Here is a 22,299-nt window from a genome sequence, read left to right as displayed (position 1 = left end):
TAGGGAAATACTTCAAGGATACTGCAACTTCTGTAGAGCCAGTCATGAAACGCCAGCATATTTAAAATTAAGGGTTGTAATTCAAAATTGCTTTTGAAGTATATAATTGGAATCAAGAGTTTCTCTGCAATTATTTATGAACAGAAAGTTTTAAGTACTCTGATATTTACATTTGCCACTTGGTACTTACATAAGCAATTGACTTTTCAACAATACTGAATAGCCATTAGATTCTAACTTAATTAATGTCTCCCTTATTTCACCTCAAGCTTTAATATAAATTGCACTGCACAACAATGACATACAAAAGCAAAGTTACTCTAACACTGAAACGGCGATGACTAAGATGTCATTCTCAAGCGATCATTATTGCATCCATGAAAACTTATACTACAGCTCAGCTACTTCTTTAAGCATGGATATATTCACATGAAAATGCCCTTAGAAAAACAAATGTATCAGACTTCTCTAATATGTTATGGGGAAAAAATGCAGCTAAGTCCCATCACACAAAGAGGAAAATAAGTCTGGAAAACAAATAAAACTTACTCTTCTGTTATAGCCTCATGATTTGTCAAGCCAAGGCTCGGTAATGGTTCTTCGATATTGGGAGGCTGAGAAACATTTAAGGCTGGAGTGGTCTTAGAAGCAAGAAGTGCTCTTTTTTCATCTTTCTCAAGTGCTTTTCTTTTCCCACCATTCTGAAAATATTCTCGGCATACACTGAAAAGACAAAAAAAATCCACAGAAAAATAAAATGGTATTTTTGGTCATTACTGTAGACAGAACACAAGACAGAGGTTTAAGAGATACAAATTCTGTCATCTTTTTAACAAATCTCAGTTTTACTGCAACTTTGGAAAGTCACCTTTAGGATGTGACACACCCCAAATGACAGATAGGTGTTTTATATCCAAATATCAGGCTGTGAGTCACAGTTGTGTAAACAGACTCAAATTAACTTTATCTGGATAGGCTTTCAGTGCAAGACAACAGAAGTCTTGTCAGAAGACTTCACCTGTATTATTGCAGAAGACTTATTTTAGCTCTTTTTTTCCCCGATTGAGCATTTTGCTGGTAGGAAACAAGACAAAATATTCAGTCACATATGAACAGAAAGGTTAACCAGTTTAAAGGAATGAATGTTATCAAAAGAGTTAAATTGCACCTGCATACTTCAGCCAGTAGTCAGCATTACTGTAAGAGACACAAGCATATGTTCCAGAGAATAACCGAATTGTTTTGTCCACAAAATACAACTAGAAATGGAAACAATTTGTTGCTGTGAAATTAAGAAGCCTGACTCACCCTGCACAAAGCAGTATTTTTAATTAGATGCACCAGCCAAGCATTCACATGAAAAGTTTAACAAAAATAGTACTTGTTCCAATTATGTTTTTATAACAACGCATTTTTACGATACTTTCTTGAAACACATTCGATTTTCGTCTAAAAAAAGCTGCAGAGGTTTGAGGTAATGTTCCAGAACACAAATTCAAATTTAGTTTGATAACGCCTTATATTGTATTATCTTTATCCTGCTTTGTATTTCACCTCCCAGATTCAGGAAAAAGACATTTTGGCATAATACGGCAGGTTAAATCACAAATAGAGAACAGACCTTGTAATACAAAGGCTTTATCTAAGTGTTGGTGATATTACAGATGACAAACATACCCACCATAGACAATACAAAGGAAAAAGTTTAAAAGTGTCATTATTGTTGAGTTTCATGAAGAGAAACATATATGATCAAACAGGTACAGATCGAAGCCACTTCACTCCAAGCTGTCAGGGAACGACCACCCTGAATCTGTACATGTGTAATTACAGTAGCACATTTTGTCCACGTTATTAATTGCTGCTGCGAAGGAAAGAACTAAGTTACCTTGCACGCATTTCTGTGCTGACATGCTTAAATGGCCTCAAGATCAGAACTGACCTGTGCCTAACAAAATCAAAGTACAAGCAAGTTTTACTTGCTTAAGCAGGCCCTAGGCATTCTTGCACTAAATATGAAAAGTTTAAAACACAGACAGTAACCTTACGGTAGTAAACAGCCATATGAGAAACAAACACATTAAAAATTATACTAATAGTCAACAAGTTTATAGTTACAACTCCTCAGTAACCAAGGCTATTTTCAGACCAAAGAGAAGCTGGGTGGAAAAGACACTAAAGAAATTAGAAGATCCACATCTTAGTACTGAGCAAGATCACACACACAGAAGACCAGCAGTCCAGGCTACAATGCTCCCAAATACATGAACTGTGAAATCAAACCAACTCCATTAGAGACTGCATGTACACAAAGACAACAATTCTTAAATTAACAAGGTTAATTTAGAAGTCTGTCATTGAACTTAGGGAAAAGAAAACAAAACGCCAGAAAAAGACTTGGATTTACTGCTGTTATGCTAATAAAAGTTGTATTTTACATGATATCAAATTATTTCTTCACGAGCATATAATCAGTTTAGAGATGTCTTTCCTAACTATTTAGCTGTGTGTCATTTAGTCAAAGAAAATGCAAACTCAGGAAAATCCATTTCCTCATCCTATTACAGCTACCTTACCACTCTGCAAGCATTTTGCAGTGTCCTAATTTTACTCTAGAATTCTTTTATCTCATTACCTCTTTTTAAACATTCTGAAGCAATACCTGGTTAAATAATGTCATACACCAACAGGTAAGTCAGAACAAATAAAAAAATGCACAACTTTGGGAGGATTTTTTTTTTTTTCTGCTCAACTATCAATGTTACCAACTTTTTCAGTCACTAGAAGCTATCATGTTGCCCAGGTTAACACTGATAAGCTACGGTGCAGGAGAATAATCTACTTGCAAAACATAGCATAACTCCTCGTATCACCACAAAGAAGTTACTTCTTCCTTATGGTTGGTACTGCTGTAGTTCAGTATTTCTTCCCCATTATTTTACAGCTCTCTCTCATGTCAACTGAGTTCTTATTTCATGAAACAAGAAAGTCAACTATGGTGAGAGATACTGTCTACTTCTGGGTTTTTGCTGCTGGACAAGAGGGGCTAGAATCAAAAGAAGGCTGGAGACTGGATAAAAGTCATGTTCAGATCCCTGTCTGCATACTTGTGCCGTGACACAAGGAAGCACAGAATACCCAATCCACCCATCCAAATACCTCCCAACAACAGGGAACAAACAAACACACACAAGTAAGACGGCAGTTCATAACCACTGAGGGTTTTCTCCCCGAGGCCTCACAGGAGCTGTCTCTGTACTCCCCTCGTGGAAGTGGACCTCAGATGTAAGATGGGGTAGCACTGATCACATCAGCACTTACTGCTCAGTAGTTAATAAAATGTAAGGCACTCAGCAGGTTACCCTTATAGTAACTTATTCATGTAGCCACACGTTTAACTTTACGGTTATTAAAACCCCATCACCAATCACACTGTGGTTTTGAGTACACAGTTACTGAAGACTGCATTTAACAACTGTCTCAAGTAATGAATGGACTATCCCTTAATTATCTACAAAGAGAAATAAAATTAAGGAATCTATTTTATAACTCTGAGAACTGCCACAACTCCATTTTTAACTGACATTTAGGCTTCCACTCTTTGATGATATATTAGCTCTACAATTAACACACTTGTTTTTGAAGAATTGTGCAATTCAAATGCTACCTGAGCTAACACTTGCTACAGTTTACACAAACCAGCAAAATAAACTTTTCAGTTCTAAACTGTTTAGGTTTGCTGGTGGAGATCGGTAAAGTGTGCTGTTCATGTCTTTGCTTATACAAAAATTCCAGGTATTTCCTCAGTGAAATTTGTTTTCTATACTTCGAATCTCAAATTATAACCAATTTGTTCAGGATGAACAGCCTCCTCTCTGCGCCCTCTCCCCCCCAGTCCCATTTGGACTGGACACATATAAAAAGTTTCAGTTAGAGAGTATGATACATATTCATGAGATAAATCATTTGTTCATACTCTTCAGCTATGAAAGAAAAGCTTTGTTGTAGAATACAGTAATCAAAACCATGTGCTTCAATAGAATATAAAAAACTGGGGAGGGGGTGATGTTTCAAATCCCCGATTGCCAAAGAAACACCATATGAAATTTGAAATATGTCAAAAGAATCAGCAGTTATACTTCTTGACAAGTAATAACTAACAACTAAATTAATGCTGGTCACTTTTTATCTTGGCAAAGAGCAGTTTCTGATGGTAGCTTTTTATGAATGCTCAAGAGTTTCAAGGAGACAGCTTTTGCAGGCTAAGGGTACACAGTCCATCTTTTCTGCTTTTCAAAGAAGAAAAGGTGAGCCTTGGTTATGTTCCTTACACTATTTACTAACCAGAATCTAATATTGAAAATCAAGTTCAGTGAGGGTATAGAGAAATAACATACTTCCCAGAGCTGAAGAAAAGTCTAGACTTCTCATTGTGTCTGCAAAACCTTTTTTTTCCTCCTCCCACACATTTACAAATAAGTATACTAAACTCAACTGAAAGAACTGCTGGCCTGAAAAAAAAAAAAAGTTTGAACTCTTCTACAGGTTTAACCTCCCCTACCTCATCCTGAAGAAAATCAAGAAATGGAGAGTTCTTAAGGTCCCTTGGAGATGTTAATCATGCAGGATGGCTGGAAAATATTCTGCTGTTGTCATAAGCATCCAGATTTAGGTTAAGAAAATTGTACATTCAGCCTGTATGACAGCACTATGCATTATAAGTTATCTTAATTATATTTTGTTAAAGTTAAGATGAGAAACTTGTATGCAACACATTTTCTCAATTTGTTTTTCATGCTCGGTCTCAGTTCTAGGTAAGCCACGTCTGTAATCAGACATTTCTCCAGCGTTGTGTCCACTCCCACACCACAAACCAAGTTCTGGGGGCAACATCCTTCACTACCAGAGGATTCCAAGAATTTGAAAATAGTTAGCAGTTATCATATGATCAATGCTCTAATTAGCTCTAGCACTCAAACAGATATGGTTTTGTCAGAACAAAGTATTTAAAAGGAAAAATTAAGGCTGTCATATAAACACGCACAATGAGCATTAAATCAATTTTCTATTTTAAATAGTTTCCCTTCTCCTCCTTGCCCCACCTCCCTTCTAACTAACTCTATTGAAAGAGAATTGCTCAACTAAGTGCATTCATCAAAAAAGCTACAAAATAGCACTGTAAAGAATTCAAACATTAATTTATTCTGTCCTCCAATCCCAAACAGAGCTAGTAGTTATTTTCAAAGATCTTATAAGATCTCCTATGACTAGACAGCCTAACTGATAGGAAAAAATACAACATTTCTTTTGTGGGAAAAAAGCATCCCATAAGTGTTTCATATTTGGCTTGTGGTCTGCTACAGAATCCAAATGCTTTTCTGAAAGACTGACAGATAACCAATGACTCCCTGGCCTGTATTTGCATAGTTGACAGTACTTGGTGTAGGTAACATCATTATTAAACTTAGTCCTGCCCTCAGAGTGAGGATTCTTTGTCGGTCCCATTTGCAAATTTTATGAACAGACTGTATTCTAGCAGATCGTTAACAAAAATATTGATTAGCGATAGACGCAGGGACAGACACTTACAAAGCCCATCTCAGTAAAACAAATAATTAAGATAAGGTTTTAACATCTATTCTTGACAAGTTTTTCCAAGCAGTTCTGCATTCCCCCAACAGTAACTTCTTCAAAACCATATTTCTTCAGTTTACTCATAAAAAGGCTTTAAAAAATGCAGGTCTAGATAATGTTTTGTCATGTTAGCGATTTTTAGCTAGTTAGAATTGCAGATTTGGCTTTTTGTTATTTAAAAAAATAGCCAAGTCAACACAAGTCTTAACACTGATGCAAAAGCAACAGAAAGAAGCAAACCTGCTAGTCTAGCTCATTTTGGTTTAACTAGAACCTGAACAGGCTGGCATTCACTGTCCATACAAAGGTTCACCAGGCTACCGATGACAGCAAAAACTCAGAGTTAGGACAGTTATTTAAGGTAAACACAACCTTATCCCATTTCAGTTTAAGTTTTTTGTTGTTGTTGTAATGTAACTGAAAGAGAAACAGAAATGTTCGTTTCCAAATATCATTTGCTACTTTGCATTTGATTACTAAAATAAAAAAGAAAACGAGGGAAAGACAGCTCAGTGCAGTCCAGGCTTTTTACAACCCCACTCAGCTAGGCTGCATCTAGAAGGAGACAAGGTTTTAAGCACTCTTACCCCATGCTAGCTATTGTATAATAGCGCCCTGGAACAATAAATAAAAGAAAAATGGCCCTATACAACGCAGCAGATGGTCAACAGCACAGTCTACCCCTTACTGCTTTATCTTTTACAGTTTCTAGAATCTGAATATGTGCAGTTATAAATAAAACTTAATGAAGCAAAATGAGTAAGTTTTATGTCACCTGGTTTAAGAACTAACATCACAATATGCATTTTGCCAGTATCTTCTACTAAATAACTAGAAAGACTTTCAAAAGAATAACCTGGCAGGAAAATTATTCGTGATCCTGAAAAGTACACATGGCTTCTCCGATGGTTATTCTGCATCCACTGGTTTACTTTATCAGGTATCTGGTTATACAAGAACACAAGAAAAATGAAGGAAAGATTACCAAAAAAAAGTATTTTTTTCACCTAGTGGAAAAAACAAACAAACAAACAAAAAAAAACACACACACTTTTCTGTTTCATATGTCTAAAAAGATCTTCCTTGAAAGGAAAACCAAGAAAACCTAAGCTATCCTTTCTTCAGCAGAGATACAGCAGTGGTTCCCAAGCACTTTCAGCATTCCACTCTCAAATTAAATTTAATGTAATACAGCAGCTACTTTCCTGCTGTCATGATGACAGACAGTTAAAGCACTGAACAAAAACTTTCCATGAAGTCTCATGCACGTGAAGTTCTCTTGCGTGCAATTAAGCAATTAGACACAAGGAGGAGTAAGGAAAATGGGGCCTGCCATCTGTCTGGCACACCTCCTGGTCCTTTGATAAGGAACAAAAAATTGCAGAACACAAAGTCAATCTGCTGTGTTTTGGTATATAGCCATCCAGGCCTCAGTTTTCAAAAAAGTGAAAAGTAACACTCTTTTCTTTTTCCTTGATGTAAATTTCCTGACCCCTGGACTTTACAGGCTGAAAAGGTCCATGTTTTAAAAGAAGCTTTATACTGAGACAGAGCATTTTAGTGTCTCCTACCAGGTGGATTTTCTTCTTAGTTCATGCTGCAAGGCCCAAACCAGACATTTAAATGTTTACTCTCTAGGTCTTGTTGATTATTTTTTTGGTAGTTCCCACCACCCAACAAACAAGACAGAGTATTAAAATGCTTCAATACAAAGGATATAAAATGTTTTTCCACTGTCAAGGAGGAACATTACTCTGTCCTACAGGAAAACAGGCAAGCTTACCACAAGCTAAGGAAATACTACTTAGCAGAAATTACTTTAAATAAAGTGCACCTGACTTTACTGAAAAAGTTTCACGTATCAGTTGACAATCAAGTTGTAAAAAATATCAAGCAATGTAGCATGGGAATCAGTCCTGGGTCCAGTACAATCAGTACTTGCTCAGATAACCAGAACAGTCAGTATTCCTCTCAACTGCTCTGCAAATGATGCCAAGCTAGACAGAGGAGAAGCTGTAAGAAATCTCAGTATTAGAACTCAGCATAATTTAAGAGAGTGTAATTTAGTAAAGAGACAAAGATCAACTTTTCTACAGAAGCAATGAATAGCATAAATACCAGAAAGCAACTAGCAACTGAGAAAGCCTGTAAAAAAGAAACTCACAGTTGTGGATCAGAAATGAGCATAAGTCAATGACACAAAACCAACACAACCAAAAACACCCACCAGAAAACCCATCAAACAAGGCCAGCTGCATAACAAGAGTTTAGTACAACCTCGATAGTATTTATTTGTTTTATTTATCTCTGACAATGCCAGTGGAACGCTGCGTCCAGTTTTGGGCATAGTTCTTTCAAACTGATTCACCTCTCTTGAAGGTCAGACAAGGTTACACAAAACATGTCCAGGAAAGAGTAAGAAACAGGTGGCTGTTTTTATTAAGCTAAAGAATCAACAGTTGATACATAAAGGAATGGTTTTCAAATTATTTAAGAGTCTATTGTAGAGAGAAAGAAAATGAGCTTGTTATCACTTTCTCCATTTCCAGCAGGCACAGAACATCTCAATTTGCCACCAAGGTGATGTACTCTACACCAACTGTTTCACAGTCTGTGACCCCTCCTTTTTCATTCATTCGTTGGGATCAAAAGACCTGTGTTGCAAATTTAAGTTTAGTGATACCATGCCTGCTTTTCTTCACTGTTTTTTGCTCACTACTTTGTAACACTCACCTCCAGGGTGACTATTCCAGAACTGGAACAGAATGGTACTTTGTTAATATTTAATCTATTAATTTTCAATCTTCAGTAATTGTAAAGATTGTACAGAAGTTGGAGATCTCTATAACTGCAGCATTCTAAGAACAGACTTACAGATGCCTACAAGGGCTTGATTACATATAGTTGATAGACTTCCTCTAGGTCACATTGATTAAAATAACTTTAATGTGATGATGGGAAATCAGAAGGTTTTCTAAACATCTAGATATGTGAAGTCGCTGTACATCTGAGAGACAGACATACACTATCTTTACCTGTCTGAAAACATTCCCAAAGGCAGGGCCATGCATAAATTCTTTTCCACATTAGATTTGTATTGTTTCATTCTGCTGTACAAATTCCATGGTATGCCTCAAGTTTATGTAGGACTTCTAAATGACTAACATTTATCCTCTTTAAGTTTCCTCAAAGATTGAAATAGTTTATTTGAACTCGTTCCATGATTTTGTTATCAGGACATGTAAGAAGCTTAAAGTCCATGCACTTATATGCACAAATCAAACCCAAACTCTGTACGTTAAACTCACACTACATTTGTTACATTAGTTCAGTTTAGGTTCAGACAAAATTACTTCATTGGTCTACTTGCAAACACCTTCAGCATTTGAGGGAAAACAAAACAAAACAAAACATTGTTGAAGATGCATTCGAGGCCTCACATTAGAAGAAACCATTCCATAAGCTATATATCCCTAGTAAGCTGGAACAGTAAGACGGTTTCTTGTTTCAGGAACCAATAAAACATTAACATTTTATAGAACAAATCTTAAAAATTGAAAAACAAACAAAAACCCCTTAACTCCTGTCTTATAAAGAATTGCAAATAGAAAAGAACAATCACATCTTTCAAATACATTAGGGTTTACCTGCAACACCACTCAATCCGGCCTTCCCCTTCGCAAGTTTTTGCCCAGTGATTATCTGCAAGGTTTTTCATTGCCACAGCATATTCACAGAGAGTTTCCTCATCCTCACAGTGCTCACGCCAGATCTTATCAAAGTCTCCCACTAAAGAAAACAACAACAAAAAATTGCACGTTAGATACAACGCACACATATCTAATTGCACATGAGATAAGACAATTGCTGCTTTATTGCAGATGGCAAAATTCCCATCTTCCAATTAGAAGAAGAAGTTATATAATGTAACAAGAGATTACTTTACCTGCATTTAAAAACAAAAAAACAGGTCCTCTTTCTCTAGTTAAAAACAAAATTCCAGGTTTTGGAGAAGGAAGGGACTGTCAGGTACTTGAGAAGCTAGCAATATTCTCAGTGTATGGATTTTGTTCAGTTTGTTCTGTGAAATCAAAGTTATCAGGAAGTTCTGCTTTCAGGTTTCTGTGCATAGCTATTGAACTGGACAAACAGTTTTAGAACTGAAAGACTTCATAGTCACATTCCTGTTCACAGCAGCTACCCTGGATAATGTTACATGTAAAACTGCTTAACTGAAGGTTTATTCAAGGCTATAGATTTCTTTGGATACATTGGGAATTCAAGCCTTCACTACTGTCTGCCTATGCAGTCAGTCTTACCCAATTAGCATCTAGGTGACAGCGCAGAAGAATCAAACTGACTACAGTCAAAAAAATCAGATAAATTTGCCTGCCAATATCCAGGGACAGGCTTATTTTCACTTTCCTCACCTTGCTGAAAAAGAAGACTTGCAGGTTAAATTCTGACACTTCAAAGTAATTAAACATCATGATTTTCCCACTTTTGCTGGGAAGCACCCACTTCTTCAAGTTTGCTTTACATAATGTACTGTCAAACAAAAACAAGATAAATGCTACTGGTAGCAAGCCACGATTCCTACTGAGGTTTCTAGAGCCTGAAAACTCTTGGTATACTTTAACTAAAGAACACTTCTACACTACGCAGGAGAAAGAAAACATGCTCACTAGTACAATCCTCGCTAATTCATTTTGTGTTTCTTAATCAAAAATGTGTGCACACACCTGGTATAGATTTACATAAATCCGCAGAATATTTATCTACCAATTTTGCATCTATAAGCTGATACAGATAACAGCAAGTTATTAAGAGTAGAGCTATATTTTAAGATTTGACTGACAAGCAACATACTTTTAACAACACGGTTCCAAAACCAGTTTTCGCAGCACCTTAATATGAGAAAGAAATATTTACAAAGTGTATCCAAGCATAAGCCGACTATGTCTGCTAAAGACTGAAAGTAGCTTACAGCATGACTGGTCCTCATATCACTAAGAGATTTCTGGTTTTCACCCATTTACGAGAACCCTTTGATGTGCTTTATTTTAATTAGCAGTAATAGATTTCTTCCTGTCCCAACTTTTTTGTGTCTGTGTGTGTGTGTTTGCACAAAGCAGTCATAACTGCTCACCCCACCTCTCCTCCAATTCCAGCAAGACTGGGTGTGATAGATAGCTGCACACTCAGAAGATCTAAGCCAGACATCCAGGTTACTGCCTGTGTAAGTTTGGTTTAGAGATGTCACAGCTATTTTCTCTTCTTCAAAAATAATCATCAGCACACTCATGCAACCATCAAAATGAGTCATGTTTCAAATTAGGTGTTTACATCGCCTTGGATGAGATGGCAGTCAAGATGGAAGGCCTGGGAGTAGACATGATACTATTTTATTTAACAGGATAGGTGAGTAGAAACCCTCGTATTTCCCAAACATCCAAGACTGGGGAGAGCTGCTCTATAGCAAAGGGCCTCGCGTGGAAGCAGTCAGGCAGGACAGGACAAATTCTAGCACGGAGAGCAAGAAATGGTACACACAGGGTCCTACCAGTGAAGAGGGCAAAACGAGCATGACTCTGGGAAACTTGATTTCTTACATCAGAAGTGCTGAATATACACAGCATTGAGGCAGAAAGCACCAGCCCAGTTCAAAGTATATTCTTAATAGCTGCTTAATTGGGATGCAATTTAGATAGTTCCATAGGTTTTCTGCCACAAGACACTGAACCTTACTGCATGAGCTAGGTAACTGTAAAATGAATGACACGCAGTTGGCAGAGCTTTGTTCAAGGAAAACACAGGCTAAATAGAAACAAAAAAAAGTTAACAAGTGAATGCTTACTAAGGGAAATTATCACCGATATGAAATCCCAAGTTTAATACTATTCCTCTTTTCATCCATTTGGTCTATTCCTAGACAACAGTTCTCTTCTCTTTTCAAATACCACTTTTTCCTTAAAACTTAAGAAATCAGATAGATGGGGAAGAAGAAATACACAAAAAGTCAGATGCCCTTAACTAGCCAGTGCTTTCTTACAGCACAGTAGCAGTGCCTCCCACTCCTCCTCCCATACCCACCCCTGTTTTTTCCTTCTGAACAAAGCAGGGATGTTCATATGGAGGGTGACTTTTTACTCAGGCAGATAACAATAGGACAAGGGGGAGTTCAGTTTTAAGCTAAAAGAGGGGAGCTTTAGATTAGACATTAGGAAGAAATTCTTCACTCAGAGGGTGGTGAGGCACTGGCACAGGCTGCCCAGAGAAGCTGTGGATGCCCCATCCCTGGAGATGTTCAAGGCCTGGCTGGCTGGATACTCTATCAATAGAGTACCTCTAAAGGTAGGGAAAATGGCAACACAGGATAGATATGGCATGGTTTCTGCCTAAGGAACACCTTACAGACACAGGAAAGGGGTAGATGAAAGCAGAATAGGACTCCGCGTGATCATGAGTGAAATGGAAAAGTTCAATATAAAACAATGCTTCGTTGTTCTAAGATGGAGACATCTGGGAAAAGCATAAAAGGGCAGCTTCTATGCACAACGTTGTTTCCTCATAAAACGCATAATTTAGCTTAAAGTTCATGTAGCCCGGCAAACTAAGGGAAAAAAAATCCATAACAAACTTCAAAGATGTGGCTTCTAAGTCAGGAGTTCCTAGACCATGAAATCACTGAAAGACAGAACAGTGAGCAAGTGCAGGGAGATACTTCTGCAGCACTTGTCCTATATTCTTGTCTAAGCACCTGCCTTTGACTCACTGGGTTTGATATGATGACCATTTGTCTGCCCTTTTCCAGAACAACCGCAGATAAAAGGTTTTCTGAAGAGACTGACATCATTGTGCAGTGACTTTCAAAGAAGCATTTGAGGTTCAGTTTCCCTTGAGCAAGTACGTACCCTGGCAGGGAGTTATTTTGGTTTGTTTTCCACATTCTTCTCCAGCATGAGTTTTGAGAAAGCACAGACAGGAGCATTAGGCAAATTTACAGGAACTCAAATTCCAGAATCACGCTCCAATACTGCCCGAGTTGAAAATGCAAATAGTGATTCCTCTCTGCTGACAGATTTTAAGGTAGTGACTACAACAGGTCTTGCAATATCTGATTTTAAAGTGGTACCCAGAACACAGCAGAGCTGTGTATTAATATTTTCAGTGTTATAATCCATGTGCAAATATGGCATTAAGTCTAGTGCAGTTAAACATTTATTTGTGAATCATTGCTTGAGTAACCAAAAAGACTGTAAAATGTACGGGAAGGTTCCACAGCAAATCTAATGCTTACTAACAAAAAAAAAAAAAAAGATCTGTTAAGCAATCACTAAATCCATAAATTAAATTTGAGTTTGTGGTAGCTGATCTAAAGGATCAAAAAAAGCCTCACATCTTTGTCACATCTTAATATTTGGCTTAGTGCATTACACTTTTCATCTCAAGTTCTCATGACCATACCATGACAAAGTTTAAGGCTTCTCAACATACTCACTAGGCACCTGATGATTACTTTTTATGCAATTTAAAACCTGTTTTGAGCACTGACTCTTCAGAGATCTTTACATATCTCAGATCTCCATAAAGGAGCCAGTTATGCCAAAATCCAGCTGCAAAGCCTCTGATTTGTAAGGCCAGCGCATAACAGAAGTTTCACATACCTATCAAATCACCACAGTGCAATTATTTTAAAGGTTTTTGATATCTATTCTCCTCTCTATCCAAAATCTCTTCACCTTGAAGATTAATTCCTCCTTTAAAAACAAAACAAGGCCAAGTCCACCTCTTTCTAGCAATTCAGTCAATGAAGAAACGAGTGACCAACTCGGAGGCTCTTCACAGCCCGACCTTTTCGAGAAGAAAACCAAAAAACCAGTTGTGTCTACCTAGAGCATACAAATCCCTCAAATCCACCCACACGACTCCTGCACGCAGAGCAGCCGCTCACGCCCCCAAAGGCGGCCACGGAGCAGTCAGTACTCACTGAAGCCTGTCTCCGAGAACGAGCCAGTCACGTACAAGTTGTTTTTAAATAACCCTAATTACGAGATAGTTTTAATTGTGGGGAAGAGCAATAGACAGCTAACGTTAGCTGTAAGTTTTCACAACTGAAGACATTTTTAATAAAGAAGAAAGAAGTATGCACTGATACGGTAAGGACTCCCCAAAATTCAGCTTTCTTCCATCCTAGATTTTATCGGTTTTGTTGTTTTTGTTAAACTGGTTCTTTATAGAGTGTTAAATTTGTCTTTTAAGGTATATTAAATAAATAGAAAAAATTAGTCAATTCTTCTTCTTCAACTAAGACTTCTGACAATAAATCAAATCAATTTGTCTTTTCAAGACAGTTCTCTATAGAAGAAACAGAGCTCAGTTTTGCTAAAAGCAGTATTTATCATTTTGGCATGGGATAACAACCCAAACAATTGATCTGAATCATTCTGTTTTATCCAGTGATATCCAGTTATGCCATATGAAGCTAAATGTACGATCTGCAATCGGGTAACTTTTGTAGTTATGATTTTCCTTAATTCCCTCACCGCACTTTAAAAAAAACAGCCAGATGGAGATGGCTGCAGTACCTCAAAATGCAAGATACTTCATCCATCACCAAACTAGAACGTACCACCTGCATCTCTTGATTTAACTGACACCACACACTTCAGATTCAGATAGATGCAATGTCATTTTACATCTTAATCAACCTCTTGTACTCCCCAAAGTATTTTTTATTTTTTTTTAGGACTTGAAAATAACGGCCCTTCCAATTCCAGTTTTCCTTGTTTGGCATGTTATAATCTTAATTAGTAGCTGCAATAAAGAAAAAAAGACAAAACAAGGGATTGAAGTTTTGACCACCTGCATCCTAGTATCAACTGGTAATGCAAAACTCAGAGGTAGATGAAAAGGGGGTGGATTGTATCTATTTAACAGCACAAAACCTTCCTGCACACACCTTTGTTGGCTCCTGTGAAGGAAAAAAATAAGCTTAAAACATTGACTAACAATCAAAGACAGAAACAAAAGTGACATGTTCATATTTGTATAGTTGTGTTAATAAAACTCCTTGAATTGCTCATTGTTAAAAGAAAACCTATGCCCACATTTAACAAGTGTCCATGACAATGCCGGATAACTTGAGATGACAGGCTGCTAGCCATAGCAACGCCTAGCGAGATCTCTGAGCTTTCTTTTTTGTTGTTGTTGATGGCAATACTCTGGGGAATGAAAAAAATCCATCTCATTTTAGCCTCTTAGAGGCTCTCTTAAGCCCCCTGCCTCTCAAGTACTTGCTATAAACAGTAAAGCAGCTTCTACATTGTGCCAGCTGGGAGAAGAAATCCCACACTGTCCACCAGGCAAAAATTGAAATCAAATTCCTGTGAATACTTCACAGGACATTATTTCTTTATTAACAGCGACTCATCAGTCGGAATTTAGTTGTACTACTACATCTCTGGATGCTATGGCAGTGATTAATTACACGAGGGATGTTTCCTAATCTCTGCTATTTACTGCTTTCAGAATATACAAGATAAACCAGAAACCTACTAACATCCATCTTACTAAAACAACATCTGAAAGACATTAGGTATTTTTGGCTTCGCTGTTGTCCAGTTTTACATGTCTAGATACTGAGCACGAACTTCAACTCGGACAAAGTTCAGGCAATTTAAGCTAGTATTTTTTCTCTTGGCCGACTAGCATTTACTTTACATTTCTTAGGACTTACCTGAAATATTTCACAATTAAATAATCTTTTAAAGTGCACAAATCTTGCGTATGCATACATGCACACACACACACCAACATATCGATATCTATCTATATAAATATGAAATCTACCTGACAAACTATCTGCAGCTGGTAAACATCTTGTGTGTGAATCTACTATCTATCTGTTCACAGTAAACAGACGTCCAGGGTACAATTCACCTGCTACTGTGGGTCAGCTCACATCACCCTGAAGAATGATTTGTGTCTCCAATCTGCTACAAATCACTTTAAAGACTGATGGCTGTCACACAGCCAGCGGGGAGCCCATTCGTGATAGCTGAAGCAATTACTGCCCCCAGGTGTTGAATCGACTCTGTTTGGCAGGATCACCCCCTCTCCTCTCCAAACCTGGCTTTGAGGGATGACTGCGTGCTGCACCCTAAGGACACCAACAAGGAGGCAAAGACATTAACGTAAAACTGATTTCAGGGGATTTGTGTAAACGTGGGAGCAAAAACCTGAAGCAGCTGAGGCACAGGTACAGATTTCATCATGCTGACCCTGCAACAGGAACGTTGCTTTCCCTGCAAAAGCAATAAAAGGAGCTGGGAAGGAGGTTACACGTAGCTGTTTGTGCAGTGAGTGCAAGTCCGTGCTGTAGCCAGTGGGCATTCAAAATTTGTGGGCTAGCGAAACGATAGCAGTAATTTCACTGAATTCCCCATCAACCTGCAAAATAATACGGGATTTTTAATGAAACGTTCACTCAAACTGTGGTGTGGAAACTGTGAGGATGATCATATCTTAATGCTTACATCATAAAATACCATCAATTTTGATTTATAATAAAATGAAATTTAGTTTGTTTGAAAATGTAACAGTATTTCCAAATGTTTCATTTTCCAGGAAATTAATGCAAGTGGGGAAAAACAAATGGACCTTATTATATCTATAACTGGTTTACTGTAGAAATAAAGATAAGATTTCATTAGAAAGGAGTAGCAACTGTTAACATACCACGTAGAGCTCAGTAAAAAAGTTTTCCTGCCCTGTGAAAAATGTCACTATTTCAAAATGTTTCCTGTTTCATATCAGGAAGAACTTAAGCTCTCTCAAAGTTTTTCATGAAAAATATGGGAGGAAGATACCATAAAGCAACTGACTTCAGAATGATGCTTCTCACATCAGTGTCTACACCACACCTACTCAGGCTACCTACTATTGCAGGGCATGGCTCTCAAAGGTCTTCCACATTTTCTGGAGTTCTAAAACCTCTTAATAAAGTTATAACCAATTTCTTCAAAGCCTCAACTTTTTTTTTTTTTTTTTTTAAATATATAAGGAATCTTACCACCTTGAAACGTTGCTATCAGCTTCTGTGATGTAGTAAATAATACTTAGTAAGACTAGTATCAATTCTGCGTGATTCAAAGACTAAACAGCCTTAAGAGGTGTAAAGATAAATACAACACTTATGAATTATTTTCCTGGGTGTTCACTAAACACCTTTAAAGATACCTCAAAGTTTTTCCACTTATATTAAACACAGGGTTTCCAGTGAGAAGCAGAGGCTGTTGCAAAACTTCTTTCCAAACTATATATAAAACCCTCTGTAACCAAGTGTCAGGCTGTACAGAAAACATTTACTTGATAAATACAGGCCTGCACGATTACAGAGGTAATAAACAACTCACAGAAAAAAACAGGCTGCTTCTGTACAAGGAAGGGATTTTTATACCACAGTAAAAATTAACCCTACTTGGCTATTAGGAGCAACTGTAAACAAAAACCAATAGCACACTGCACACGTTCAATAAATCATGTTTAGTTGCCTATAAACCACTAAGTCTGCTTTAAGAAGCCTGACTGTTGGGCTTGACAGACACCAACGTATTGCAGCCAATGCATGCTCCAGCCCAGGGCTGCAGGTGCCTGAAAGGAGCATACTGGAAAACCCTCCACAAATTTTGGGTCACCTATGGTACCAGGCAACTGAGCCACGAGCAAGAGACTAACCCCAACACTGCTCCGCCATACCCATTTTGCAACAGGCTAGTATGAGAAGACTAAATTCAGGTTTCATGAAAAACCCTAATTTGTGTACTTTCTAAGTGCTCATGTCATGTATTCAGAACCCTGAAGTTTCTTGTGACTAACGACACACTTGAGAGCTGTTGTTTCTGCTTGTGGATTTCACCCTGGTGTGTAAAGCAGCTAAGGCTCAGCGAATCCAGGGTAGGAAACAGGACTCTAGAAAACCTTAAGTTCTACACTAATGAGACATACTCCTAGGCGAACAGTTCACACCTCGGTGTGTTTGTTCTCACTTAAGAATGTTTTCTTTATGAAGACAATACTTACAGGCTAACCTGAAGAATGAGGTGTTTTTAGGAACCACTAGACGGGTTTTGTCTGTGTCTACCGCTGCCTTAAAGGAGTCTGACAACTTATTAATGATTAGCTAATTTAGTTGACACATTTACTTAGCGTGGAAAAAGTCCTTCAATAATTCAAATATATATATATATTTTTATCCTCCACACTAAGAAAACCCACACTGATTTGTAAAACTTCATGAAACCATCTAAAAATACGGAAGACACACAATGGTGCCTTAGGATCCACAGTAAGAGTATCCTGCAATCCCAAAATACCAAGTCTGCCATGGTACTTATGTTTACAAGCTTCCCCTTCGTTATTCACTCATTAACATCAGAGAGAGTGTAAGGGAAAGGAAAGGAAATTGAAAAAGATGAAAAGAAACGGAGATGAAAGAAAAGAAAGAATCAGTATTTCCACTCAAAGTCACACTAGATTAGTAATACCCAGAAAACAGGAAAAGGTAAGTACTGGTCACACAGTACACAAGTTAAAATTGTTAAAGAAGGAAAGCACACTTTTACACAAACTTAAAAGAATTTAAGCTGAACCACTTCAAACATTGAAAATTCTTGGTCATGAACACACTGGCATGGTCTGGGACCAAGATATTACATTAGGCACAGTACAGAAGTACATACAAAACACATCCACCAAACATAAGGGTAAAGATAGTTCAAAGAAAGGCAGAAATTAAAAAAGAAGCCAAGATTCAGCTTTGATAAACTTCAAGAGTTCATGGTTTTTCCTTAGGAAAAAAACCTGTCAATCAACCTTTAGATTATATGAAACTGACTAAACTTTTCTCTAGTGATTCCTTAGAAACAGGAATAAGATGTCGTGATGAGTTCCTGATTAAAAAATACTGCTCGTGCACTTTGTCAAGTTTATGACTTCTTCAGAGAAGTGTTAGCTTGCAGTTTTGAAGCATACTGCTCTCAGTTTTGTACCGGCCCATTTTCCAGAAAAAGAAAGGGGAAATAAACCAAGAGCAACGATGCCAGTTATAGGCAAGTCAGGTAATACATGGACTTACCTTTACAACTGCCTACAGAAACACAGGCCTTGTTAACACCAGCAAGGCAAATGAATTCTCGAAGTAAACAGCTATTAAAAATCAAGCCTGTGTAACTTCTATCCACAAACATCCCTGCATCTCAAGGATGCATCTATTCCTCTCCAACACTTCTAACAGAACACAGTAACTTATGATCATATTATAGTATCAAGTGGTTTCCTAGACCCTATGCAACATAACCATATACCTTGCAGAAAGACATTCAACATGTTTTTTTCTATCAACAAAATTAACACAGACAAAGCACTAAGTCCATGCAACAGCACTTCTAGTGCTGTTTGCTTATTTAGATGAAATTGAAACCAGCTTCACAGAACTCCAGTAAATGTGAGAGCAGTCAGCATAAATTAAAAAGAGACAATGCAAGACCCTGGAATAACACAGATAGCCCTATTACTGCTTCATACCACGGTGGGAGCACTGCACTGGGGAGTCAAGAAACTCTCCTTGTGTACATACCAAGGATACGTTTTTTTAACCTTGTTTCTTTCATACACTCAAGTTATGATTCATATTTTACCAAGAAATTACAGATGATTTACTGCTTTTTTGCTTCTTTAGCAAACCAACAACTTTGACTTTTTCACACTAATGCAGTTGCCAGTCAGCGCAGCAGAGTATTAGAAAATAAAACAAAGGCATTTCAGCTGGAAATTCTCAAGTCTGCTTTTAGAAGCAGAGAGAAACGTGGGGAGAAGGACTCAGAACTTCCTTCCAAAAATAAAACTCTGAAATTGAAATAACCTAACGTATGAAGTACAACTACTATTAATCACAGGTTACTTGTTAAGACTACCTAACCATCGGATAAGCACGTAATGGGCGGAAATCTCCTTGTTGAATAGAAGTGACGTGATTAACTACTTGTTTTTAAAGCTTCTCTTTAAAGATACAAACAACATTGCTAAATTAACATGACTAGAAGATTACTGTAACGTTTCTGCTAACGTGACTTACAGGGCCTATGAAGTAAATTACAGTACTGTTTTTTCCTTTCTTTTAACCACTTACGTTCAACTAAAGATAAAACCCAACTTAACTTTTCATTCTAAGTTGCCCTTTGCTGAGCAGTGTGCTTACACTGACTTCCATGCAATTTAGGCTTCCATCTGAAGCAACTCAGTCGTTACGGAGACTGCTCACATTTCTTAAAGTTAACAGTGACAATGTTTGTCTCTTTTAATCTGCAGGCACTGCAAAACAACAGAGAAATGGGAACTTCTGGAAGCTGCACCCCTCTGCCAGGGCTGGAATGTTTGAACGCACTGTGTTCCTTCACCCAAATGGCACGGGAACACGGGAGAGCCTCCCTTCGGTTTTGGCTCACACTAAGGCCAAAATAAACAGCAACTCTTGACCAGTGTCTACACAGGTAGATAGATATCTGTGCCCAAGCCCCACGGTCAGGCTCCTGTGGAGGCTCCTAGAGCCCAGCAAGCAGCCTGACCTTGCTGCTTTAACAGACATGTCACATGCAGACCTAGAAGGCACACAAGGATCCATGGCAGAAGAGGAAGAGTCCCTGTTTTACAGGTGTCCTTCTGGAGGAAAGTAACCAGCTGTTTACCAGGCACTAGCGAGTGGTGGACTCCCTGAAAGAATGAATGAATTTCCTGTAACCTGCGCTATAAGGAAGGTTGGAGAGATCATTGAAGTCATCCTTAGGAGCCTACAAATTCCAGAAAAATAAACCTCAACTCTTGACACTCATTTTAAGACATTTCTGTATGTTTTAGGCACTCCAATACCACCACCACAACACCGCACAGGGGCATCCACACCGCCGCCCAGGCAGACTCCCAAGGCCCCAGCACCACCTCTGCCATAAGCCTTGCCCCAGCCCGACCCCTTCCCCGCGGCTGAAGGAAGGAGCAGCGACAACAAAGAGCAGAGCCCGCCCGGGTCACCAGCGGCTTCCCCGGGCACTCGCGACCCGCAGGCAGCCCCAGATTGTCCCTACAGACCGCCCCAACCCGAAGCCCCCCCCGGGGCTACCACCCCCCAGAGCACCAAGCCCCGCGGCCGGGCGCACCCCCTTCACCTGGCAGCATTACCGGCGCTGCCCACCGAGGCCGAAGGCGACGTGCCCTCCTCCTCCTCCGTGCCGGGGAGGAGCAGGAAGCCAGCGGGAGCTGCTCCGGGCCGCCGCCGCCCCCCGCTCCCCGCCACACCCCCTTGGGCAGCGGGGGACGAGGGGGGCGCCGGGCTGCCAGCGGGAACACCCCCCCCGTCCTTCCTCCTCCTCCTCCTCCTCCTCCCCGTCCTCGTCCTCCCCCCGCGGTTACCTTCCCGGTACTTCTTGCGCAGCCTGCGGTGGACGCTCTTCACCACCCCGGACAGCTTCTCCTGCTCCAGCTTGCGCTCCTGCTCCGGGGGCTGCGGCGGCGGCGGGGCGGCGGCGGCCCCGCCGGGCTGGGGCTGGGGCCGGGACTGGAGCTGAGGCCGGGGCCGGGGCGCGGCCTCCATGGTGGTCCCGCTGCTCCGCGGCGCGCAGCCCGGCCGACCGAGGGCTGAGCCGGCAGCTCGCCGCCCGCACCGCATGCGCCGCCCCGCCCCGGCCCGCTCGGCATGCCGGGGATTGGAGTCCTCGGGGGGATCCGCCGCCTCCTCCGGGGCCGGGCGGAGCGGGCGTGTCGTGACTTGTCGCGACATGTCGTCATGTAGCATGACGTATGGTGACGTCACGTCGCCGCTGAGGCGCCTTCCTGCTCCGACGATCCTGTCGAAACACATCCTGGCTTGTATCAGGAACAGTGCAGCCAGCAGGAGCAGGGACGTGATCGCCCCCCTGCACTCTGCTCTGGTGAGGCCGCACCTCGAGTGCTGTGTTCAGCTTTGGGCCCCTCACTACAAGAAGGACATCGAGGCCCTGGAACATGTCCAGAGAAGGGCTACAAGGCTGGTGAAGGGCCTGGAACACAAGTCCCGTGAGGAGCAGCTGAGGGAACTGGGGTTGTTTAGACTGGAGGAGGCTCAGGGGAGACCTTATTGCTCTCTACAACTACCTGAAAGGAAGGTGTGGGGAGCTGGGGGTCACCTCTTCTCACAGATAACTAGCGATAACATGGCCTCAAGTTGTGCCAGGGGACGTTTTGATCGGAAATTAGGAGAAATTTCTTCTCAGAAAGAGCAGTCAGGCATTGGAAAGGGTTGCCCTGAGAGGTGGTGGAGTCACCGTCCCTGGGGGTGTTCAAGGAAAGGTTGAACCTGGTGGTTAGGGATGTGGTTTAGTGGGTGACATTGGTGGTAGGGGGATGGTTGGACCAGATGATCTTGGTCTCTCCCAACCTTAATGATTCTGTGATAAATGGATGCCAGCAGGCCGGTGTCCACCAGAAGCCTGCAGCCCTACAAAGCCTTTATTCTGCCTTCCTGGGGCTGCTCATCCTGCCTCCATGCTGAGCGTGGTTTCCAGCGTTATGGGAGGGAAATGCATCACCAGGGCAGGACAGAACCTGCCAGCAGCAGAGCTGGGGGAACCAGGT

The 22,299-nt window shown here is 40.0% G+C and overlaps 1 protein-coding gene across 1 annotated transcript in view; it reads right to left on the bottom strand.

Moving 5' to 3' along the window:
* Positions 1-21,380, bottom strand: part of BMT2 (base methyltransferase of 25S rRNA 2 homolog) — a 34,002-nt gene extending 12,622 nt beyond the window's left edge. Inside the window, exons 1-3 of the mRNA XM_035332317.1 lie at positions 21,100-21,380; positions 9,282-9,423; positions 550-723 (exon numbers count right to left, since the gene is read on the bottom strand). Coding sequence (XP_035188208.1) covers positions 550-723; positions 9,282-9,423; positions 21,100-21,355 — 572 coding nt within the window. The 5' untranslated portion in view covers positions 21,356-21,380. The remainder of the gene's footprint in view (positions 1-549; positions 724-9,281; positions 9,424-21,099) is intronic.
* Between the last annotated feature and the right edge of the window lie 919 nt (positions 21,381-22,299).

This window comes from Oxyura jamaicensis, chromosome 1 (assembly GCF_011077185.1).
Source record: "Oxyura jamaicensis isolate SHBP4307 breed ruddy duck chromosome 1, BPBGC_Ojam_1.0, whole genome shotgun sequence".
Lineage (NCBI taxonomy): Eukaryota > Metazoa > Chordata > Aves > Anseriformes > Anatidae > Oxyura > Oxyura jamaicensis.
The sequence above is the reverse complement of the archived record's forward strand: the minus strand, read 5'-3'. Positions and strand labels throughout refer to the sequence as shown.